General features: G+C 44.0%; 1 protein-coding gene across 1 annotated transcript in view; it reads left to right on the top strand.

Annotated features, from left to right (window-relative positions):
* The window catches only part of LOC112240103 (dedicator of cytokinesis protein 8-like), a gene marked incomplete in the record, with an annotated part of 143,091 nt that overhangs the window by 64,315 nt on the left and 52,248 nt on the right, over positions 1 to 26,528 (top strand). The window contains 8 exon segments of the mRNA XM_042331415.1: positions 2,839 to 2,934; positions 3,888 to 3,983; positions 6,535 to 6,681; positions 6,860 to 6,973; positions 7,659 to 7,814; positions 13,589 to 13,725; positions 13,869 to 14,032; positions 15,439 to 15,590. Of these exon segments, the coding sequence (XP_042187349.1) occupies positions 2,839 to 2,934; positions 3,888 to 3,983; positions 6,535 to 6,681; positions 6,860 to 6,973; positions 7,659 to 7,814; positions 13,589 to 13,725; positions 13,869 to 14,032; positions 15,439 to 15,590 (1,062 nt within the window).

The raw sequence follows: 26,528 nt of genomic DNA on the forward strand, positions 1-26,528 counted from the left end.
CAATGAACATCCTCTGTCATGAGCCTGCCACAAACACAAAGAGCCAATGAACATCCTCTGTCATGAGCCTGCCACAAACACAAAGAGCCAATGAACATCCTCTGTCATGAGCCTGCCACAAACAGAGTCAATGTACATCCTCTGTCATGAGCCTGCCACAAACACAAAGAGCCAATGAGTCACATCCTCTGTCATGAGCCTGCCACAAACAGAGTCAATGTACATCCTCTGTCATGAGCCTGCCACAAACACAAAATGAGTCATGAGCCTGCCAAAACAGAGTGAACATCCTCTGTCATGAGCCTGCCACAAACAGAGTCAATGAACATCCTCTGTCATGAGCCTGCCACAAACACAAAGAGCCAATGAACATCCTCTGTCATGAGCCTGCCACAAACAGAGTCAATGTACATCCTCTGTCATGAGCCTGCCACAAACAGAGTCAATGTACATCCTCTGTCATGAGCCTGCCACAAACAGAGTCAATGTACATCCTCTGTCATGAGCCTGCCACAAACACAAAGAGCAATGAACATCCTCTGTCATGAGCCTGCCACAAACACAAAGAGCCAATGAACATCCTCTGTCATGAGCCTGCCACAAACACAGAGTCAATGAACATCCTCTGTCATGAGCCTGCCACAAACACAGAGCCAATGAACATCAGAGCCAATGAAGCCATCATCTCTGTCATGAGCCTGCCACAAACACAAAACACAGAGTCAATGAACATCCTCTCCTCTGTCATGGGCCTGTCAATGAACATCCTCTGTCATGAGCCTGCCACAAACACAAACAGAGCCAATGAACATCCTCTGTCATGAGCCTGCCACAAACACAAAGAGTCAATGTACATCCTCTGTCATGAGCCTGCCACAAACACAGAGTCAATGAACATCCTCTGTCATGAGCCTGCCACAAACACAGAGTCAATGTACATCCTCTGTCATGAGCCTGCCACAAACACAGAGTCAATGTACATCCTCTGTCATGAGCCTGCCACAAACACAGAGTCAATGTACATCCTCTGTCATGAGCCTGCCACAAACACAGAGTCAATGAACATCCTCTGTCATGAGCCTGCCACAAACATCAGAGTCCAATGTACATCCTCTGTCATGAGCCTGCCACAAACAGAGTCAATGTACATCCTCTGTCATGAGCCTGCCACAAACAGAGTCAATGTACATCCTCTGTCATGAGCCTGCCACAAACACAAAGAGCCAATGAACATCCTCTGTCATGAGCCTGCCACAAACACAGAGTCAATGAACATCCTCTGTCATGAGCCTGCCACAAACACAAAGAGTCAATGAACATCCTCTGTCATGAGCCTGCCACAAACACAAAATGAGTCAATGAACATCCTCTGTCATGAGCCTGCCACAAACACAAAATGAGCCAATGAACATCCTCTGTCATGAGCCTGCCACAAACACAAAGAGTCAATGAACATCCTCTGTCATGAGCCTGCCACAAACACAGAGTGTCAAGCCTGAAAACATCAATGTACATCCTCTGTCATGAGCCTGCCACAAACAGAGTCAATGTACATCCTCTGTCATGAGCCTGCCACAAACACAAAGAGTCAATGAACATCCTCTGTCATGAGCCTGCCACAAACACAGAGTCAATGAACATCCTCTGTCATGAGCCTGCCACAAACACAAAGAGCCAATGAACATCCTCTGTCATGAGCCTGCCACAAACACAAAGAGTCAATGAACATCCTCTGTCATGAGCCTGCCACAAACACAAAGAGTCAATGAACATCCTCTGTCATGAGCCTGCCACAAACACAAAGAGCCAATGAACATCCTCTGTCATGAGCCTGCCACAAACACAGAGTCAATGAACATCCTCTGTCATGAGCCTGCCACAAACACAGAGTCAATGAACATCCTCTGTCATGAGCCTGCCACAAACACAGAGTCAATGAACATCCTCTGTCATGAGCCTGCCACAAACACAAAGAGCCAATGTACATCCTCTGTCATGAGCCTGCCACAAACACAAAGAGCCAATGAACATCCTCTGTCATGAGCCTGCCACAAACACAGAGTCAATGAACATCAAACACAGAGTCAATGAACATCCTCTGTCATGAGCCTGCCACAAACACAGAGTCAATGAATCATCCTCTGTCATGAGCCTGCCACAAACACAAACACAGAGTCAATGAACATCCTCTGTCATGAGCCTGCCACAAACACAGTCAATGAACATCCTCTGTCATGAGCCTGCCACAAACAGAGTCAATGTACATCCTCTGTCATGAGCCTGCCACAAACACAGAGTCAATGAACATCCTCTGTCATGAGCCTGCCACAAACACAAAGAGCCAATGAACATCCTCTGTCATGGGCCTGCCACAAACAAAGAGTCAATGAACATCCTCTGTCATGAGCCTGCCACAAACAGAGAGCCAATTAACATCCTCTGTCATGAGCCTGCCACAAACACAAAGAGCCAATGAACATCCTCTGTCATGAGCCTGCCACAAACACATGATACTGTAGCTACATCCTCTAGCATAGCCTCTGACTGTTTGTTGGTTTACAACACATCAGTACCTTCAAGGCTTTTTTTGATATCCCCTGGGTCTATGGCTGTAGTGTAGACTCACTGGTTTTGGCCAACTAAAACCATGTCTGATTTCCAAATGGCTCCCCATGGACCATGGTCAAAGGTAGTGCACTATTTAGGAAACAGAGTGCCATTTGGGACCCACACACCACATCTGTTTGTCTCTGTGTGTCTGAAGCTACAATAGTCCAGATAGTCGAGTCAGATTCAGATTCTTCATGACCACCTTGTTGTTGCTGTCCTCTCCCTCAGGGCCAGAACAACCCAGGCAGTCGTATGTCGACCTATGTGGATGTGAGCAGCCACCCTCAGAGCTCTACGGGCGGGACCCGGCCCTCCAACAGAAAAGTAACTTTTACCAGAAAGATCCCGGGAATAAATGTCTTTATTCACCTCTGTGATGCCAACAGTCACCAGCAGAGGGCAGTGTGGCACTGAGCAGACCAGATCACATACTGTAGCATGTAGACTTCCATAAAGTATCTTCCATATTTTCTTTATCTAGGCAAGTCAGTTAAGAACAAATTCTTATTTACAATGACGGCCTAGGAACAGTGGGTTAACTGCCTTGTACAGGGGCAGAACGACAGACTTTTACCTTGTCAGCTCAGGGATTCGATCTAGCAACCTTTCGGTTACTGGCCCAACGCTAGAACCACTAGGTTACCTGCCACCCCATACTGGCCAAACACTGACCATAACATCCTCATTTGCATTCTGAGTAGAAGGTTCTATAAATGTCGAAGTAGGATGTTACATGGCAGCCAATAAAATGTTAAATCTGTAACAGATAATGTGGATTTCTCTGCTAAATAGAACCTGAACATGGCATTGAACTGTGGGTCTACACAGTCACAAAGATTTAACAGAGATTAAACGTGTGTGTGTGTGTGTGTGTGTGTGTGTGTGTGTGTGTGTGTGTGTGCATTTCAAAATCACTCTGTTCTTGTGTTTGTCATGTTCAAATAAGACCAGACCCTTTGAAATGCTGTATCAGATTTCACTGGCTGGGTCACAGTGCATTTGACTAACTCTGGTTTGTGTTGAACTGAGGACTGTGGCACCAGCAGTCAGTCCGTCATTCAGTCAGTAAATACGTCTGTCTGAGTCTCTCTCTAATCTCTCTTTCTCTCTAACGTATAGGTTGTACTTTCCTTTTAAGAAGTCATCCGCTAGAACACTGAGATAGTCCAGGATTGATGTGGTCCTTTGAAGTAGTACACTGTGTTCTACATGTAGGTTACCACACACTACTGTATTAGTGGTGGTAGTGACCCAAGGCTCTTTTTCTCCTTTGACAGCAGTTCCATGAAGAGTTGGCTCTACAGATTGTGGTCAGCACAGGAGTCTGCAGAGAGAACGCATATAAATATGCCTGGTTCTTCTTTGAACTGTTGGTGAGTGTGTTCAATATACTCTGAATGTACAAACATTAGGAAGCCTCCCTAATATTGAGTTGCATCCCCTTTTGCCCTCAGAACAGCCTCAATTTATTAGGGCATGGACTCTGCAAGATATCGAATGCGTTCCACAGGGATGCTGGCCCATGTTGACTCCAATGCTTCCTACAGTAGTCAATGCTTCCTACAGTAGTGTCAAGTTGGCTGGTAGTGGATCTCTACTCTGAACAGCTCGTTCCATCTCATCCCACAGATGATCAATTGGATTGAGATCTGGTGACTGGGCAGGCCACTGCAGTAAACTGAATTCACTGTCATGTTTGTGGAACCATTCCTGGACAATCCTAGCCTTGTGGCATGGGGCATTATACTACTGAAAAAATGTATTTGCAGATGGATACACTGCTGTCATGAAGGGATGCACCTGATTGGCGATGATGTTCAGATATCCTGTGGCATTCAAACGTTGCTCCACTTATCAGGGGCCCAATGTATGCCCTGAAAACACAACCCACACCATCACACCACCACCAGCCTGTAATGCTGACACGTGGCATGATGGATGCACATACTCGTGGTTTTCTCCATACCCTAGTATGATCCAGCAATGTTTTTCTAATTCTCCACTGTCCAGTGTTTTAGTTTCTTAGCCCACTGCAATCGCATTTTCTTGGCTTTCTGCTGAAAGATGTGGAACGCAGCTGCCATACCCCATTCTGCCATATCCCATTCTGCCATATCCCATTCTTCCATATCCCATTCTTCCATACCCCATTCTGCCATACCCCATTCTGCCATATACCCCATTCTTCCATATCCCATTCTGCCATACCCCATTCTTCCATATCCCCATTCTGCCATACCCCATTCTGCCATATCCCCATTCTGCCATATACCCCATTCTGCCATATACCCCATTCTGCCATATACCCCATTCTGCCATATACCCCATTCTGCCATATACCCCATTCTGCCATATACCCCATTCTGCCATATACCCCATTCTGCCATACCCCATTCTGCCATTTCTGCCATATACCCCATTCTGCCATATACCCCATTCTGCCATATACCCCATTCTGCCATATACCCCATTCCCCCCCATTCTGCCATATATATCCCCTGCCATTCTTTCCATTCTGCCGTATACCCCATTCTTCCATATCCCATTCTTCCATATCCCATTCTTCCTTATCCCATTCTGCCATACCCATTCTGCCATATATCCCATTCTGCCATATACCCCATTCTGCCATACCCCATTCTGCCATATACCCCATTCTGCCATATACCCCATTCTGCCATATATCCCATTCTGCCATATACCCCATTCTGCCATATACCCCATTCTGCCATATACCCCATTCTGCCATATACCCCATTCTGCCATATGCCCCATTCTTCCATATCCCATTCTTCCATATCCCATTCTTCCTTATCCCATTCTGCCATACCCATTCTGCCATATACCCCATTCTGCCATATACCCCATTCTGCCATATACCCCATTCTGCCATATTCTGCCATACCCCATTCTGCCATATATATCCCATTCTGCCATATATATCCCATTCTGCCATACCCCATTATTCCATATCCCATTCTTCCATATCCCATTCTTCCTTATCCCATTCTGCCATACCCATTCTGCCATATATCCCATTCTGCCATATACCCCATTCTGCCATACCCCATTCTGCCATATACCCCATTCTGCCATATACCCCATTCTGCCATATATCCCATTCTGCCATATACCCCATTCTGCCATATACCCCATTCTGCCATATACCCCATTCTGCCATATACCCTATTCTGCCATATACCCCATTCTGCCACATCCCATTCTTCCATATCCCATTCTTCCATATCCCATTCTTCCATATCCCATTCTTCCATATCCCATTCTGCCATATCCCATTCTGCCATACCACATTCTTCCATATCCCATTCTGCCATATATTCTGCCATATCCCATTCTGCCATATACCCCATTCTGCCATACCCCATTCTGCCATATACCCCATTCTGCCATATACCCCATTCTGCCATATACCCCATTCTGCCATATACCCCATTCTGCCATAAACCCCATTCTGCCATACCACATTCTTCCAATTTCCCATTCTGCCATATACCCCATTCTGCCATATACCCCATTCTGCCATATACCCCATTCTGCCATATACCCCATTCTGCCATATATCCCATTCTGCCATATACCCCATTCTGCCATATACCCCATTCTGCCATATACCCCATTCTGCCATATATATACCCCATTCTGCCATATACCCCATTCTTCCATATCCCATTCTTCCATATCCCATTCTTCCATATCCCATTCTGCCATATACCCCATTCTGCCATATCCCCCATTCTGCCATATACCCCATTCTGCCATATACCCCATTCTGCCATATACCCCATTCTGCCAACCTCTTTTGTCATCTTTCATCAATGACCTGTTTTCAACCACTTGCCTCCCGTTGTCTGGGTGTCCTTTGGGTGTGTGTGTGTGTGTGTGTGTGTGTGTGTGTGTGTCCAGGTGAAGAGCATGGCCCAGCATGTGTCTCTGGAGAAGCAAGACGTCCCTCGCAGGAGCCGCTTCTCAGACCGCTTCAAAGATGATGTCACAACCATCGTCTCTGTGGTTACTGCTGAGATAGGGACCATCCTGGTCAAACAGCAGAAGGTTAGGAATGATGTCATTATGAGCCTTTAGCAAACTTACAAACACTTTTTCAGAGACCCAATCTATCAAATCATCACTTAATGCAGTTTGCGTTTTATTTTTTATCCTGATGTCTCTAAGGAGACCATTGGCTGTTTTGAACTGAAATCCTGTTTTTGTTTGTTTTTGTTGTTGTTAGGAGTTGGAGCAGGCAGAGAAGGTGAACATCAGCCTGGCCTTCTTCCTGTATGACCTGCTGTCTCTAATGGACCGAGGCTTTGTCTTCATCTTGGTCAAAAACTACTGCAACCAGGTCACTACAACAATACACTACCCTAACCACAAGACACTACCCTAACCATAAGACACTACCCTAACCATAAGACACTACCCTAACCGCAAGACACTACCCTAACCGCAAGACACTACCCTAACCATAAGACACTACCCTAACCATAAGACGCTACCCTAACCATAAGACGCTACCCTAACCATAAGACGCTACCCTAACCATAAGACGCTACCCTAACCATAAGACGCTACCCCCTAACCATAAGACCTAACCATAAGACTAACCCCTAAGACACCCTACCTACCTAACCATAAGACCCTCCATACCTACCCTAACCATAAGACACTACCCTAACCATAAGACACTACCCTAACCATAAGACTCTACCCTAACCATAAGACTCTACCCTAACCATAAGACTCTACCCTAACCATAAGACTCTACCCTAACCATAAGACTCTACCCTAACCATAAGACTCTACCCTAACCATAAGACTCTACCCTAACCATAAGACTCTACCCTAACCATAAGACTCTACCCTAACCATAAGACGCTACAAAATATGGTAGTTACATGGTAGTTACATGAAGGATGTTGGCACTGCATAATTACAAGGAGGTGACCAATTCCAGACTCTGATATGTCTCTGACCATATCCCATGTCAATAACCTAACCTGACCTTGACGTATCTCCCCCCCCCCCAGATGTCGACAAAGACCGTTTCCATGCCAACCCTGATTAGCATGCGATTGGAGTTCCTGCGTATCCTGTGCAGTCACGAGCACTACCTCAACCTCAGCCTTTACTTCAGTAGCCCTGCTTCTGCACCCGTCTCTCCATGCCCATCCATCTCCTCACAGGTCAGTTTTTATTTTTTATTTTTTTTATTTTTTATTTATTTCACCTTTATTTAACCAGGTAGGCCAGTTGAGAACAAGTTCTCATTTGCAACTGCGACCTGGCCAAGATAAAGCATAGCAGTGTGAGCAGACAACACAGAGTTACACATGGAATAAACAATTAACAAGTTAATAACACAGTAGAAAACAAAGGGGGGAGTCTATATACAATGTGTGCAAAAGGCATGAGGAGGTAGACGAATAATTACAATTTTGCAGATTAACACTGGAGTGATAAATGATCAGATGGTCATGTACAGGTAGAGATATTGGTGTGCAAAAGAGCAAGTAAGTAAATAAATAAAAACAGTATGGGGATGAGGTAGGTGAAAATGGGTGGGCTATTTACCAATAGACTATGTACAGCAGCAGCGATCGGTTAGCTGCTCAGATAGCTAATGTTTGAAGTTGGTGAGGGAGATAAAAGTCTCCAACTTCAGCGATTTTTGCAATTCGTTCCAGTCACAGGCAGCAGAGTACTGGAACGAAAGGCGGCAAATGAGGTGTTGGCTTTAGGGATGATCAGTGAGATACACCTGCTGGAGCGCGTGCTACGGATGGGTGTTGCCATCGTGACCAGTGAACTGAGATAAGGCGGAGCTTTACCTAGCATGGACTTGTAGATGACCTGGAGCCAGTGGGTCTGGCGACGAATATGTAATGAGGGCCAGCCGACTAGAGCATACAGGTCGCAGTGGTGGGTGGTATAAGGTGCTTTAGTGACAAAACGGATGGCACTGTGATAGACTGCATCCAGTTTGCTGAGTAGAGTGTTGGAAGCCATTTTGTAAGATGACATCGCCGAAGTCGAGGATCGGAAGGATAGTCAGTTTTACTAGGGTAAGCTTGGCGGCGTGAGTGAAGGAGGCTTTGTTGCGGAATAGAAAGCCGACTCTTGATTTGATTTTCGATTGGAGATGTTTGATATGAGTCTGGAAGGAGAGTTTGCAGTCTAGCCAGACACCTAGGTACTTATAGATGTCCACATATTCAAGGTCGGAACCATCCAGGGTGGTGATGAGTTTGCACGTCAGTCAAAATCATATTGACTAGTCTCCAGCACTCACCTGGCTTTGGGATTTTAGGTTATAGTGTAGTATGTTTAAGTAAGGTGGGTTCTCTCTCTCTGGCTTTAAATACTCTCTCTCCTTTTATATTCCAACCTCTTTCTCTCTTTCACTCTCCTCCGTCTCTCTCTCTCTCTCTCTCTCACCCGTCTCCCGTCTCTCTTTCGCTCTCTCTCCCTCATCTCTCTCTCTCCTCCCCATCTCTCTCTCTCTCCTCCCCATCTCTCTCTCTCTCCTCTCCCGTCTCTCTCTCCTCTCCCGTCTCTCTCTCTCTCCCGTCTCTCTCTCCTCTCCCGTCTCTCTCTCTATATATATCCCCGTCTCTCTCTATATCTCCCGTCTATCTCTCCTCTCCCGTCTCTCTCTCTCTCCTCTCCCGTCTATAATCTATATATCTATATATATAAGATCTATATATATATAAGATTAATATATATCTATATAATATAAGATATATATATATAATAAGATATATATATATATATATATAGATATATATATATATATATAAGATATATATATATATAAGATCCCTATATATATATATATATATATATAAGATATATATATATATATATAAGATATATATATATATATATATAAGATATATATATATATAAAGATATATATATATAAGATCTATATATATATAAGATATATATATATATATATATATATATATATATATATATATATATATATAAGATATCTATATATCCTATCCCGTCTATATATATATATAAGTCTATATATATCCTCTCCCGTCTCTCTCTCCTCTATATCTCTCTCTCTCTCTCTCTCTCCCGTCTCTCTCTCTATATATATCTCCCGTCTCTCTCTCTCTCCCGTCTCTCTCTCCTCTCCCGTCTCTCTCTCTCTCCGTCTCTCTCTCCTCTCCCGTCTCTCTCTCCTCTCCTCTCTCTCTCTCTCTCTCTCTCTCTCTCTATCTCTCTCTCTCTCCTCTCCCGTCTCTCTCCTCTCTCTCCTCTCCCGTCTCTCTCTCTATCTCTCTCCGTCTCTCTCTCTCTCTCTCTCTCCGTCTCTCTCTCTCTCTCTCTCCCGTCTCTCTCTCTCTCTCTCTATCCTCTCTCTCCTCTCCCGTCTCTCTCCTCTCTCTCCTCTCCCGTCTCTCTCCTCTCTCTCCTCTCCCGTCTCTCTCTCTCTCTCTCTCCCGTCTCTCTCTCTCTCTCTCTCTCCCGTCTCTCTCTCTCTCTCTCTCTCCCTCTCTCTCTCTCCCGTCTCTCTCCTCTCTCTCTCTCTCCGTCTCTCAATTCAATTCAATTCAAGGGCTTTATTGGCATGGGAAACATGTGTTAACATTGCCAAAGCAAGTGAGGTAGACAACATACAAAGTGAATATATAAAGTGAAAAACAACAAAAATTAACATTAAACATTACACATACAGAAATTTCAAAACAGTAAAGACATTACAAATGTCATATTATATATATATACAGTGTTCTAAAATGTACAAATGGCTAAAGGACACAAGATAAAATAAATAAGCATAAATATGGGTTGTATTTACAATGGTGTTTGTTCTTCACTGGTTGCCCTTTTCTCGTGGCAACAGGTCACAAATCTTGCTGCTGTGATGGCACACTGTGGAATTTCACCCAGTAGATATGGGAGTTTTCAAAATTGGATTTGTTTTCAAATTCTTTGTGGATCTGTGTAATCTGAGGGAAATATGTCTCTCTAATATGGTCATACATTGGGCAGGAGGTTAGGAAGTGCAGCTCAGTTTCCACCTCATTTTGTGGGCAGTGAGCACATAGCCTGTCTTCTCTTGAGAGCCATGTCTGCCTACGGCCCTTTCTCAATAGCAAGGCTATGCTCACTGAGTCTGTACATAGTCAAGGCTTTCCTTAATTTTGGGTCAGTCACAGTGGTCAGGTATTCTGCCGCTGTGTACTCTCTGTGTAGGGCCAAATAGCATTCTAGTTTGCTCTGTTTTTTTGTTAATTCTTTCCAATGTGTTAAGTAGTCTCTCTCTCTCTCCTCTCCCGTCTCTCTCTCTCTCTCTCCCCGTCTCTCTCTCTCTCCTCCCCCGTCTCTCTCTCTCCTCCCCCCGTCTCTCTCTCTCTCTCCTCCCCGTCTCTCTCTCTCTCTCTCCTCCCCGTCTCTCTCTCTCTCTCTCCTCCCCCGTCTCTCTCTCTCTCTCTCCTCCCCCGTCTCTCTCTCTCTCTCTCCTCCCCCCGTCTCTCTCTCTCTCTCTCCTCCCCCGTCTCTCTCTCTCCTCCCCCCGTCTCTCTCTCTCTCTCTCCCCCGTCTCTCTCTCTCGCTCCTCCCCCATCTCTCTCTCTCTCGCTCCTCCCCGTCTCTCTCTCTCTCGCTCCTCCCCGTCTCTCTCTCTCTCGCTCCTCCCTCTCTCTCTCTCTCTCGCTCCTCCCCGTCTCTCTCTCTCTCTCGCTCCTCCCCGTCTCTCTCTCTCTCTCCTGCCCCGTCTCGCTCTCCCTCTCTGCTGCCCCGTCTCGCTCTCCCTCTCTCCTCCCCGTCTCGCTCTCCCTCTCTCCTCCCCCGTCTCGCTCTCCCTCTCTCCTCCCCCGTCTCGCTCTCCCTCTCTCCTCCCCCCGTCTCGCTCTCCCTCTCTCCTCCCCCGTCTCGCTCTCCCTCTCTCCTCCCCCCGTCTCGCTCTCCCTCTCTCCTCCCCCGTCTCGCTCTGCCTCTCTCCTCCCCCCCCCGTCTCGCTCTGCCTCTCTCCTCCCCCCGTCTCGCTCTGCCTCTCTCCTCCCCCCGTCTCGCTCTGCCTCTCTCCTCCCCCCGTCTCGCTCTGCCTCTCTCCTCCCCCGTCTCGCTCTGCCTCTCTCCTCCCCCCCGTCTCGCTCTGCCTCTCTCCTCCCCCCCCGTCTCGCTCGCTCTCTCTCTCTCCTCCCCCGTCTCGCTCGCTCTCTCTCTCTCCTCCCCCGTCTCGCTCGCTCTCTCTCTCTCCTCCCCCCGTCTCGCTCGCTCTCTCTCTCCTCCCCCCCCGTCTCGCTCGCTCTCTCTCTCTCCTCCCCCCGTCTCGCTCGCTCTCTCTCTCTCCTCCCCCCGTCTCGCTCGCTCTCTCTCTCTCCTCCCCCCGTCTCGCTCGCTCTCTCTCTCTCCTCCCCCCGTCTCGCTCGCTCTCTCTCTCTCTCTCCCCCCGTCTCGCTCGCTCTCTCTCTCTCCTCCCCCGTCTCGCTCGCTCTCTCTCTCTCCTCCCCCGTCTCGCTCGCTCTCTCTCTCTCCTCCCCGTCTCGCTCGCTCTCTCTCTCTCCTCCCCCCGTCTCGCTCGCTCTCTCTCTCTCCTCCCCCGTCTCGCTCGCTCTCTCTCTCTCCTCCCCCGTCTCGCTCGCTCTCTCTCTCTCTCCTCCCCGTCTCGCTCTCTCTCTCTCTCTCTCCCCGTCTCGCTCTCTCTCTCTCTCTCCTCCCCGTCTCGCTCTCTCTCTCTCCTCCCCCCCCGTCTCGCTCTCTCTCTCTCTCTCCCCCCGTCTCGCTCTCTCTCTCTCTCCTCCCCGTCTCTCTCTCTCTCTCTCTCTCCCCCCTCTCTCTCTCTCTCTCCTCCCCCGTCTCGCTCGCTCTCTCTCTCTCCTCCTCCCCGTCTCGCTCGCTCTCTCTCTCTCCTCCCCGTCTCGCTCGCTCTCTCTCTCTCTCCCCCCGTCTCGCTCGCTCTCTCTCTCTCTCCTCCCCGTCTCGCTCGCTCTCTCTCTCTCTCTCCCCCGTCTCGCTCGCTCTCTCTCTCTCTCCTCCCCCCGTCTCGCTCGCTCTCTCTCTCTCCCCCCGTCTCGCTCGCTCTCTCTCTCTCCTCCCCCCGTCTCGCTCGCTCTCTCTCTCTCCTCCCCCCGTCTCGCTCTCTCTCTCTCTCTCCCCCCCCGTCTCGCTCGCTCTCTCTCTCTCTCCTCCCCCCGTCTCGCTCGCTCTCTCTCTCTCTCTCCTACCCCGTCTCGCTCTCTCTCTCTCTCTCTCCCCCGTCTCGCTCTCTCTCTCTCCTCCCCCCGTCTCGCTCTCTCTCTCTCTCCCCCCCGTCTCGCTCTCTCTCTCTCTCTCCTCCCCCGTCTCGCTCTCTCTCTCTCCTCCCCCCGTCTCGCTCTCTCTCTCTCTCCCCCGTCTCGCTCTCTCTCTCTCCTCCCCCCGTCTCGCTCGCTCTCTCTCTCTCCTCCTCCGTCTCACTCTCTCTCTCTCTCTCTCTCTCCTCCCCCCGTCTCTCTCTCTCTCTCTCTCTCTCCTCCCCGTCTCTCTCTCTCTCTCTCTCTCTCCCCCCCGTCTCTCTCTCTCTCTCTCCTCCCCCGTCTCTCTCTCTCTCTCTCTCTCTCTCTCTCCCCCCGTCTCTCTCTCTCTCTCTCTCTCTCCTCCCCCGTCTCTCTCTCTCTCTCTCTCTCTCTCCCTCCCCCGTCTCGCTCTCTCTCTCTCTCTCTCTCCCCCCGTCTATATATATATAAGCTCTCTCTCTCTCTCTCTCTCCCCCGTCTCGCTCTCTCTCTCTCTCTCTCCTCCCCCGTCTCGCTCTCTCTCTCTCTCTCCTCCCCCGTCTCGCTCTCTCTCTCTCTCTCCCCCGTGTTCTCTCTCTCTCTCTCTCTCCTCCCCGTGTCTCTCTCTCTCTCTCTCTCCCCGTGTCTCTCTCTCTCTCTCTCTCCCCCCGTCTCTCTCTCTCTCTCTCTCCTCCCCGTCTCTCTCTCTCTCTCTCTCTCTCTCTCTCTCTCTGCAGAGCTCCAGTTCCTGTAGTTTCCAGGAGCAGAGGATCCTGGGGCTGTTTGAGCTGTCCCAGGAGTTTAAACAGCAGCACTACCTCGCTGGTCTACTGCTCACTGAGCTCAGCGCTGCACTGGACATGGAGTCAGAGGGGTTGGTACACACACACACACACAACACCTCACTGCCCACTATCTCAGGAAACTGTGACATGGAGTGTGAGGGGTCTGTCAACTACACACTGACACAAACAAAAATATGTGTGTGTGCTTATAAGATTGTGTGTGTGTGTGTAGGGGTAAGGTCCAGAAGAAGGCCATCAACGCCACCTACAGTCTCCTGTGTGCCCATGACCTGGACCAGCGCTGTACCCGTCCTGACGTCCGGGCCAAGGTGGCCACTCTCTACCTCCCCCTGGTGGGCATCATCATTGACTCCATCAACTACCTGGACTTCACAGGTACTGGCCTGGCCACATCCCATACCCACACCTATACCCTGCCCATTGGGACTTAATGTAGAGTCTGGCTAAGGAGTTGGTTGATTGGTTTGGAACTGGGTTGATGTGAACTGTGTTTAGAGAGCGTTTGGTGCAGGGCCGTGGCTGAGTGGTAACAATCATGGATTCAGAGCTATCTATCTAATATAACTCAGAGGGTTTTCTTTAATGGAAGCTTCTCTAATGTCAAACATGTAACGTGTGGTGTACTGCAGGGCAGCTCTCTAGGCCCTCTACTCTTTTCTATTTTTACCAATGACCTGCCACTGGCATTAAACAAAGCATGTGTGTCCATGTATGCTGATGATTCAACCATGTACGCATCTGTAAACACAGCTAATGAAGTCACTGAAACCCTTAACAAAGAGTTGCAGTCAGTTGCAGTCAGTTTTGGAATAGGTGGCCAGTAATAAAATGGTCCTGAACATCACTAAAACTAAGAGCATTGTATTTGGAACAAATCATTCCTTAAGTTCTAGACCTCAGCTGAATCTGGTAATGAATAGTGTGGCTGTTGGACAAGTTGAGGAGACTAAATTACTTGGCGTTACCTTAGATTGTAAACTGTCATGGTCAAAACATATAGATGCAATAGTGGTAAAAAATGGGGAGAGGTCTGGCTGTAATAAAGAGATGCTCTGCTTTTGTTTGACACCACACTCCAAAAGCAAGTCCTTCAGGCTCTAGTTTTGTCTAATCTTGATTATTGTCCAGTCGTGTGGTCCAGTGCTGCAAGGAAAGACCTAGTTAAGCTGCAGCTGATCCAGAATTGTAATCAGGGGGCTGATATGAATGACTGCATCACTTCTTCTTTTAATAAGAAACAATGTGTTGAAAATCCCAAATTGTTTGCATAGTCAATTTACACACAGCTTTGACGCACACACTTATCCCACCAGACATGGCACCAGGGGTCTTTTTACAGTCCCCAAATCCAGAACAAATTCAAGAAAGCGTACAGTATTATATAGAGCCCTTATTGCATGCAACTTCCTTCAATCTCATATTGCTCAAATAAAAAATAGATAAAGCAACACCTCGTGGAGTAACGCCTCTCCCCTATTTGACCTAGATAGTTTGTGTGTATGCATTGATATGTAGGCTGCGTGTGCCTTTAACTTTTTTTTACGTAGCTCTGTCGTTGAGCTGTTCCTGTCTATTGATGTTCTGTATTATGTTTCATGTTTCATGTGGACCCCAGGAAGAGTAACTGCTGCTTTTGCAACAGCTAATGGGGATCCAAATAAAATACCCCAAAAATCTTTGCTCCCCACCATAGTCTCCCCTTCAAACGTTCTCCCCTTTCAACCTCTCTATCTCCTTGGTAACTTCTAATCTGTGTATTTGCCACTTGTGTGTCTCCGTAGTGTCCGAGGCTCGCGGAGGGAAGAGCAAGACCGGAGGGTCAGACGAAGACCCCGACAACATCCCGCCCATTAATCAGTCTATTGCTATGGCAATCGCCGGCAATCCCTTCAACACCTTGGCGAGGAATGCCCTGGCTTCCATGGCATCTGTGGTAAGGCTGTAGGAATGTTGCCATGGTTTTGTATCAGTAGGACTCTCTTCTTTCACCTCCAAGCACATACTGTATGTTTGGGTTCCTTCATCAGACCTGGATTAAGTTAGCTTTTTAAAATGATTAATTCACAATTTCAACTAGAGTAGTAAATTCCTTGTTCTGTGCGTGCGCTTGTGTGTGTGCGTGTGCATGCGTGGGCGTGTGTGTGTGTGTGTGTGTGTGTGCAAGCATCCACAAGGGGGCGGTGGTGTAGTAGGTGTGCTGCTGTGAGGTAGACTGATGAGCTGTCGGAAGCACACACACACACCATCCATTATGAGATGCCAGCTCTCTTTCTCTATTGCTCTATCTCTCTCTCACACACACACACACACACACACACACACACACACACACACACACACACACACACACACACACACACACACACACACACACACCTGGGAGATGCTTTATGGGCAGGAATTATCATCATAAGTGAACTGGGCTGTGCTGAGAGACACACACATCCATCAAATGTAGCCACGGCAACCACACAGCCACACAACACCCTCCCTCTGTCTCTCCTATTATACTTTGATGGATGTATGCCGTATGCACAATGCGAACTGTAGTTATTTGATTTTTTTACAGTTTTGAAAAGTGTTTAACATATTGACATTGAACTCAAGTTGAGGCCTTAAGCCTGCCATTTGAGTAATAGCATCTATGGAATCAGTAGGAGTTTAATGGTTGTCTTCATCAGAGGTCCCAATTAACTCTGTGTAATAGTGTTACTCAATGGTAGACATCAATCACTGGTCTGTATGGAATATTCATCAAACTCAACCTCTGAATTACATGTAGTACCTGTGGAGAGCCTTGGCAGCGGCTAATTGGGATCCCAATAAAATACAAGAACCCGTAAACCACACTATACTACAGTATGTCTCTGTCCTCTAAAGTATACAGTATGTCTCTGTCCACTCTAAAGTATACAGTATGTCTCTGTCCTCTAAAGTATACAGTATGTCTCTGACCACTCTAAAGTATACAGTATGTCTCTGTCCTCTAAACTATACAGTATGTCTCTGTCCACTCTAAAGTATACAGTATGTCTCTGTCCTCTAAAGTATACAGTATGTCTCTGTCCACTCTAAAGTATACAGTATGTCTCTGACCACTCTAAAATACAGTATACAGTATGTCTCTGTCCACTCTAAAGTATACAGTATGTCTCTGTCCACTCTAAAGTATACAGTATGTCTCTGTCCACTCTAAAGTATACAGTATGTCTCTGTCCACTCTAAAGTATACAGTATGTCTCTGTCCACTCTAAAGTATACAGTATGTCTCTGTATACAGTATGTCTCTGTCCACTCTAAAGTATACAGTATGTCTCTGTCCACTCTAAAGTACTCTCTAAAGTATACAGTATGTCTCTGTCCACTCTAAAGTATACAGTATGTCTCTGTCCACTCTAAAGTATACAGTATGTCTCTGTCCACTCTAAAGTATACAGTATGTCTCTGTCCACTCTAAAGTATACAGTATGTCTCTGTCCACTCTAAAGTATACAGTATGTCTCTGTCCACTCTAAAGTATACAGTATGTCTCTGTCCACTCTAAAGTATACAGTATGTCTCTGTCCACTCTAAAGTATACAGTATGTCTCTGTCCACTCTAAAGTATACAGTATGTCTCTGTCCACTCTAAAGTATACAGTATGTCTCTGTCCACTCTAAAGTATACAGTATGTCTCTGTCCACTCTAAAGTATACAGTATGTCTCTGTCCACTCTAAAGTATACAGTATGTCTCTGTCCACTCTAAAGTATACAGTATGTCTCTGTCCACTCTAAAGTATACAGTATGTCTCTGTCCACTCTAAAGTATACAGTATGTCTCTGTCCACTCTAAAGTATACAGTATGTCTCTGTCCACTCTAAAGTATACAGTATGTCTCTGTCCACTCTAAAGTATACAGTATGTATGTCTCTGTCCACTCTAAAGTATACAGTATGTCTCTGTCACTCTAAAGTATACAGTATGTCTCTGTCCACTCTAAAGTATACAGTATGTCTCTGTCCACTCTAAAGTATACAGTATGTCTCTGTATACAGTATGTCTCTGTCCACTCTAAAGTATACAGTATGTCTCTGTCCACTCTAAAGTAGTATGTCTCTGTCCACTCTAAAGTATACAGTATGTCTCTGTCCACTCTAAAGTATACAGTATGTCTCTGTCCACTCTAAAGTATACAGTATGTCTCTGTCCACTCTAAAGTATACAGTATGTCTCTGTCCACTCTAAAGTATACAGTATGTCTCTGTCCACTCTAAAGTATACAGTATGTCTCTGTCCACTCTAAAGTATACAGTATGTCTCTGTCCACTCTAAAGTATACAGTATGTCTCTGTCCACTCTAAAGTATACAGTATGTCTCTGTCCACTCTAAAGTATACAGTATGTCTCTGTCCACTAAAGTATACAGTATGTCTCTGTCCACTCTAAAGTATACAGTATGTCTCTGTCCACTCTAAAGTATACAGTATGTCTCTGTCCACTCTAAAGTATACAGTATGTCTCTGTCCACTCTAAAGTATACAGTATGTCTCTGTCCACTCTAAAGTATACAGTATGTCTCTGTCCACTCTAAAGTATACAGTATGTCTCTGTCCACTCTAAAGTATACAGTATGTCTCTGTCCACTCTAAAGTATACAGTATGTCTCTGTCCACTCTAAAGTATACAGTATGTCTCTGTCCACTAAAGTATACAGTATGTCTCTGTCCACTCTAAAGTATACAGTATGTCTCTGTCCACTCTAAAGTATACAGTATGTCTCTGTCCACTAAAGTATACTAAAAGTATACAGTATGTCTCTGTCCACTCTAAAGTATACAGTATGTCTCTGTCCACTCAGTATGTCTCTGTCCTCTAAAGTATACAGTATGTCTCTGTCCACTCTAAAGTATACAGTATGTCTCTGTCCACTCTAAAGTATACAGTATGTCTCTGTCCACTCTAAAGTATGTCTCTGTCCACTCTAAAGTATACAGTATGTCTCTGTCCACTCTAAAGTATACAGTATGTCTCTGTCCACTCTAAAGTATACAGTATGTCTCTGTCCACTCTAAAGTATACAGTATGTCTCTGTCCACTCTAAAGTATACAGTATGTCTCTGTCCACTCTAAAGTATACAGTATGTCTCTGTCCACTCTAAAGTATACAGTATGTCTCTGTCCACTCTAAAGTATACAGTATGTCTCTGTCCACTCTAAAGTATACAGTATGTCTCTGTCCACTCTAAAGTATACAGTATGTCTCTGTCCACTCTAAAGTATACAGTATGTCTCTGTCCACTCTAAAGTATACAGTATGTCTCTGTCCACTCTAAAGTATACAGTATGTCTCTGTCCACTCTAAAGTATACAGTATGTCTCTGTCCACTCTAAAGTATACAGTATGTCTCTGTCCACTCTAAAGTATACAGTATGTCTCTGTCCAAAAGTATACAGTATGTCTCTGTCTGTATACAGTATGTCTCTGTCCACTCTAAAGTATACAGTATGTCTCTGTAAAGTATACAGTATGTCTCTGTCTAAAGTATACAGTATGTCTCTGTCCACTCTAAAGTATACAGTATGTCTCTGTCCACTCTAAAGTATACAGTATGTCTCTGTCCACTCTAAAGTATACAGTATGTCTCTGTCCACAAAGTATACAGTATGTCTCTGTCCACTCTAAAGTATACAATGTCTCTGTCCACTCTAAAGTATACAGTATGTCTCTGTCCACTCTAAAGTATACAGTATGTCTCTGTCCACTCTAAAGTATACAGTATGTCTCTGTCCACTCTAAAGTATACAGTATGTCTCTGTCCACTCTAAAGTATACAGTATGTATACAGTCTGTCCACTCTAAAGTATACAGTATGTCTCTGTCACTCTAAAGTATACAGTATGTCTCTGTCCACTCTAAAGTATACAGTATGTCTCTGTCCACTCTAAAGTATACAGTATGTCTCTGTCTCTAAAGTATACAGTATGTCTCTGTCCACTCTAAAGTATACAGTATGTCTCTGTCCACTCTAAAGTATACAGTATGTCTCTGTCCACTCTAAAGTATACAGTATGTCTCTGTCCACTCTAAAGTATACAGTATGTCTCTGTCACTCTAAAGTATACAGTATGTCTCTGTCCACTCTAAAGTATACAGTATGTCTCTGTCCACTCTAAAGTATACAGTATGTCTCTGTCCACTCTAAAGTATACAGTATGTCTCTGTCCACTCTAAAGTATACAGTATGTCTCTGTCACTCTAAAGTATACAGTATGTCTCTGTCCACTCTAAAGTATACAGTATGTCTCTGTCCACTCTAAAGTATACAGTATGTCTCTGTCCACTCTACAGTATGTCTCTGTCCACTCTAAAGTATACAGTATGTCTCTGTCTGTCCACTCTAAAGTATACAGTATGTCTCTGTCCTCTAAAGTATACCGTATGTCTCTGTCCTCTAAAGTATACAGTATGTCTCTGTCCACTCTAAAGTATACAGTATGTCTCTGTCCACTCTAAAGTATACAGTATGTCTCTGTCCACTCTAAAGTATACAGTATGTCTCTGTCCACTCTAAAGTATACAGTATGTCTCTGTCCAATCTAAAGTATACAGTATGTCTCTGTCCACTCTAAAGTATACAGTATGTCTCTGTCCACTCTAAAGTATACAGTATGTCTCTGTCCACTCTAAAGTATACAGTATGTCTCTGTCCACTCTAAAGTATACAGTATGTCTCTGTCCACTCTAAAGTATACAGTATGTCTCTGTCCACTCTAAAGTATACAGTATGTCTCTGTCTCTAAAGTATACAGTATGTCTCTGTCCACTCTAAAGTATACAGTATGTCTCTGTCACTCTAAAGTATACAGTATGTCTCTGTCCACTCTAAAGTATACAGTATGTCTCTGTCCACTCTAAAGTATACAGTATGTCTCTGTCCACTCTAAAGTATACAGTATGTCTCTGTCCACTCTAAAGTATACAGTATGTCTCTGTCCACTCTAAAGTATACAGTATGTCTCTGTCCACTCTAAAGTATACAGTATGTCTCTGTCCACTCTAAAGTATACAGTATGTCTCTGTCCACTCTAAAGTATACAGTATGTCTCTGTCCACTCTAAAGTATACAGTATGTCTCTGTCCACTCTAAAGTAAAGTATGTCTCTGTCCACTCTAAAGTATACAGTATGTCTCTGTCCACTCTAAAGTATACAGTATGTCTCTGTCCACTCTAAAGTATACAGTATGTCTCTGTCCACTCTAAAGTATACAGTATGTCTCTGTCCACTCTAAAGTATAGAGTATGTCTCTGTCCACTCTAAAGTATACAGTATGTCTCTGTCCACTCTAAAGTATACAGTATGTCTCTGTCCACTCTAAAGTATACAGTATGTCTCTGTCCACTCTAAAGTATACAGTATGTCTCTGTCCACTCTAAAGTATACAGTATGTCTCTGTCTATACAGTATGTCTCTGACCACTCTAAAGTATACAGTATGTCTCTGTCCACTCTAAAGTATACAGTATGTCTCTGTCCACTCTAAAAGTATACAGTATGTCTCTGTCCACTCTAAAATTATACAGTATGTCTCTGTATACAGTCTGTCTCTGTCCACTCTAAAGTATACAGTATGTCTCTGTCCACTCTAAAGTATACAGTATGTCTCTGTCCACTCTAAAGTATACAGTATGTCTCACTCTAAAGTATACAGTATGTCTCTGTCCTCTAAAGTATACAGTATGTCTCTGTCCACTCTAAAGTATACAGTATGTCTCTGTCCACTCTAAAGTATACAGTATGTCTCTGTCCTCTAAAGTATACAGTATGTCTCTGTCCACTCTAAAGTATACAGTATGTCTCTGTCCACTCTAAAGTATACAGTATGTCTCTGTCCTCTAAAGTATACAGTATGTCTCTGTCCACTCTAAAGTATACAGTATGTCTCTGTCCACTCTAAAGTATACAGTATGTCTCTGTCCACTCTAAAGTATACAGTATGTCTCTGTCCACTCTAAAGTATACAGTATGTCTCTGTCCACTCTAAAGTATACAGTATGTTTCTGTCCACTCTAAAGTATACAGTATGTCTCTGTCCACTCTAAAGTATACAGTATGTCTCTGTCCACTCTAAAGTATACAGTATGTCTCTGTCCACTCTAAAGTATACAGTATGTCTCTGTCCACTCTAAAGTATACAGTATGTCTCTGTCCACTCTAAAGTATACAGTATGTCTCTGTCCTCTAAAGTATACAGTATGTCTCTGTCCTCTAAAGTATACAGTATGTCTCTGTCCACTCTAAAATTATGTCTCTGTCCTCTAAAGTATACAGTATGTCTCTGTCCACTCTAAAGTATACAGTATGTCTCTGTCCACTCTAAAGTATACAGTATGTCTCTGTCCACTCTAAAGTATACAGTATGTCTCTGTCCACTCTAAAGTATACAGTATGTCTCTGTCCACTCTAAAGTATACAGTATGTCTCTGTCCACTCTAAAGTATACAGTATGTCTCTGTCCACTCTAAAATTATACAGTATGTCTCTGTCCTCTAAAGTATACAGTATGTCTCTGTCCAAAAGTATACAGTATGTCTCTGTCCACTCTAAAGTATACAGTATGTCTCTGTCCAAAGTATACTATGTCTCTGTCCAAAAGTATACAGTATGTCTCTGTCCACTCTAAAGTATACAGTATGTCTCTGTCCACTCTAAAGTATACAGTATGTCTCTGTCCACTCTAAAGTATACAGTATGTCTCTGTCCACTCTAAAGTATACAGTATGTCTCTGTCACTCTAAAGTATACAGTATGTCTCTGTCCACTCTAAAGTATACAGTATGTCTCTGTCCACTCTAAAGTATACAGTATGTCTCTGACCACTCTAAAGTATACAGTATGTCTCTGTCCACTCTAAAGTATACAGTATGTCTCTGTCCACTCTAAAGTATACAGTATGTCTCTGTCCACTCTAAAGTATACAGTATGTCTCTGTCCACTCTAAAGTATACTAGTACAGTATGTCTCTGTCCACTCTAAAGTATACAGTATGTCTCTGTCCTCTAAAGTATACAGTATGTCTCTGTCCACTCTAAAGTATACAGTATGTCTCTGTCCACTCTAAAAGTATACAGTATGTCTCTGTCCACTCTAAAGTATACAGTATGTCTCTGTCCACTCTAAAGTATACAGTATGTCTCTGTCCACTCTAAAGTATAAAGTATACAGTATGTCTCTGTCCACTCTAAAGTATACAGTATGTCTCTGTCACTCTAAAGTATACAGTATGTCTCTGTCCACTCTAAAGTATACAGTATGTCTCTGTCCACTCTAAAGTATACAGTATGTCTCTGTCCACTCTAAAGTATACAGTATGTCTCTGTCCACTCTAAAGTATACAGTATGTCTCTGTCCACTCTAAAGTATACAGTCTGTCCTCTAAAGTATACAGTATGTCTCTGTCCTCTAAAGTATACAGTATGTCTCTGTCCACTCTAAAGTATACAGTATGTCTCTGTCCACTCTAAAGTATACAGTATGTCTCTGTCCACTCTAAAGTATACAGTATGTCTCTGTCCACTCTAAAGTATACAGTATGTCTCTGTCCACTCTAAAGTATACAGTATGTCTCTGTCCACTCTAAAGTATACAGTATGTCTCTGTCCTCTAAAGTATACAGTATGTCTCTGTCCTCTAAAGTATACAGTATGTCTCTGTCCACTCTAAAGTATACAGTATGTCTCTGTCCACTCTAAAGTATACAGTATGTCTCTGTCCACTCTAAAGTATACAGTATGTCTCTGTCCACTCTAAAGTATACAGTATGTCTCTGTCCAATCTAAAGTATACAGTATGTCTCTGTCCACTCTAAATGTAAGTACAGTATGTCTCTGTCCACTCTAAAGTATACAGTATGTCTCTGTCCACTCTAAAGTATACAGTATGTCTCTGTCCACTCTAAAGTATACAGTATGTCTCTGTCCACTCTAAAGTATACAGTATGTCTCTGTCACTCTAAAAGTATACAGTATGTCCACTCTAAAGTATACAGTATGTCTCTGTCCACTCTAAAGTATACAGTATGTCTCTGTCCACTCTAAAGTATACAGTATGTCTCTGTCCACTCTAAAGTATGTCTCTGTCCACTCTAAAGTATACAGTATGTCTCTGTCCACTCTAAAGTATACAGTATGTCTCTGTCCACAAAGTATACAGTATGTCTCTGTCCACTCTAAAGTATACAGTATGTCTCTGTCCACTCTAAAGTATACAGTATGTCTCTGTCCACTCTAAAGTATACAGTATGTTTCTGTCCTCTAAACTATACAGTATGTCTCTGTCCACTCTAAAGTATACAGTATGTGTCTGTCCACTCTAAAGTATACAGTATGTCTCTGTCCACTCTAAAGTATACATTATGTCTCTGTCCACTCTAAAGTATACAGTATGTCTCTGTCCACTCTAAAGTATACAGTATGTCTCTGTCCTCTAAAGTATACAGTATTTCTCTGTCCACTCTAAAGTATACAGTATGTCTCTGTCCACTCTAAAGTATACAGTATGTCTCTGTCCACTAAAGTATACAGTATGTCTCTGTCCACTCTAAAGTATACAGTATGTCTCTGTCCACTCTAAAGTATACAGTATGTCTCTGTCCACTCTAAAGTATACAGTATGTCTCTGTCCACTCTAAAGTATACAGTATGTCTCTGTCCACTCTAAAGTATACAGTATGTCTCTGTCCACTCTAAAGTATACAGTATGTCTCTGTCCACTCTAAAGTATACAGTATGTCTCTGTCCACTCTAAAGTATACAGTATGTCTCTGTCCACTCTAAAGTATACAGTATGTCTCTGTCCACTCTAAAATATACAGTATGTCTCTGTCCACTCTAAAGTATACAGTATGTCTCTGTCCACTCTAAAGTATACAGTATGTCTCTGTCCACTCTAAAGTATACAGTATGTCTCTGTCCACTCTAAAGTATACAGTATGTCTCTGTCCACTCTAAAGTATACAGTATGTCTCTGTCCACTCTAAAGTATACAGTATGTCTCTGTCCACTCTAAAGTATACAGTATGTCTCTGTCCACTCTAAAGTATACAGTATGTCTCTGTCCACTCTAAAGTATACAGTATGTCTCTGTCCACTCTAAAGTATACAGTATGTCTCTGTCCACTCTAAAGTATACAGTATGTCTCTGTCCACTCTAAAGTATACAGTATGTCTCTGTCCACTCTAAAGTATACAGTATGTCTCTGTCCACTCTAAAGTATACAGTATGTCTCTGTCCACTCTAAAGTATACAGTATGTCTCTGTCCACTCTAAAGTATACAGTATGTCTCTGTCCTCTAAAGTATACAGTATGTCTCTGTCCTCTAAAGTATACAGTATGTCTCTGTCCACTCTAAAGTATACAGTATGTCTCTGTCCACTAAAGTATACAGTATGTCTCTGTCCAAAAGTATACAGTATGTCTCTGTCCACTCTAAAGTATACAGTATGTCTCTGTCCACTCTAAAGTATACAGTATGTCTCTGTCCTCTAAAGTATACAGTATGTCTCTGTCCACTCTAAAGTATACAGTATGTCTCTGTCCACTCTAAAGTATACAGTATGTCTCTGTCCACTCTAAAGTATACAGTATGTCTCTGTCCACTCTAATACAGTATGTCTCTGTCCTCTAAAGTATACAGTATGTCTCTGTCCACTCTAAAGTATACAGTATGTCTCTGTCCACTCTAAAATATACAGTATGTCTCTGTCCACTCTAAAGTATACAGTATGTCTCTGTCCACTCTAAAGTATACAGTATGTCTCTGTCCACTCTAAAGTATACAGTATGTCTCTGTCCACTCTAAAGTATACAGTATGTCTCTGTCCTCTAAAGTATACAGTATGTCTCTGTCCACTCTAAAGTATACAGTATGTCTCTGTCCACTCTAAAGTATACAGTATGTCTCTGTCCACTCTAAAGTATACAGTATGTCTCTGTCCTCTAAAGTATACAGTATGTCTCTGTCCACTCTAAAGTATACAGTATGTCTCTGTCCACTCTAAAGTATACAGTATGTCTCTGTCCACTCTAAAGTATACAGTATGTCTCTGTCCACTCTAAAGTATACAGTATGTCTCTGTCCTCTAAAAAGTATACAGTATGTCTCTGTCCACTCTAAAGTATACAGTATGTCTCTGTCCACTGTATACAGTATGTCTCTGTCCACTCTAAAGTATACAGTATGTCTCTGTCCACTCTAAAGTATACAGTATGTCTCTGTCCACTCTAAAGTATACAGTATGTCTATGTCTGTCCACTCTAAAGTATACAGTATGTCTCTGTCACTCTAAAGTATACAGTATGTCTCTGTCCACTCTAAAGTATACAGTATGTCTCTGTCACTCTAAAGTATACAGTATGTCTCTGTCCACTCTAAAGTATACAGTATGTCTCTGTCCACTCTAAAGTATACAGTATGTCTCTGTCCTCTAAAGTATACAGTATGTCTCTGTCCACTCTAAAATTATACAGTATGTCTCTGTCCATGTCTATGTCTGTCCACTCTAAAGTATACAGTATGTCTCTGTCCACTCTAAAGTATACAGTATGTCTCTGTCCACTCTAAAGTATACAGTATGTCTCTGTCCACTCTAAAGTATACAGTATGTCTCTGTCCTCTAAAGTATACAGTATGTCTCTGTCCACTCTAAAGTATACAGTATGTCTCTGTCCACTCTAAAGTATACAGTATGTCTCTGTCCACTAAAGTATACAGTATGTCTCTGTCCAAAAGTATACAGTATGTCTCTGTCCTCTAAAGTATACAGTATGTCTCTGTCCATGTCTCTCTAAAGTATACAGTATGTCTCTGTCCTCTAAAGTATACAGTATG

The sequence above is a fragment of the Oncorhynchus tshawytscha genome, linkage group LG12, assembly GCF_018296145.1.
Source record: "Oncorhynchus tshawytscha isolate Ot180627B linkage group LG12, Otsh_v2.0, whole genome shotgun sequence".
Classification (NCBI taxonomy): domain Eukaryota; kingdom Metazoa; phylum Chordata; class Actinopteri; order Salmoniformes; family Salmonidae; genus Oncorhynchus; species Oncorhynchus tshawytscha.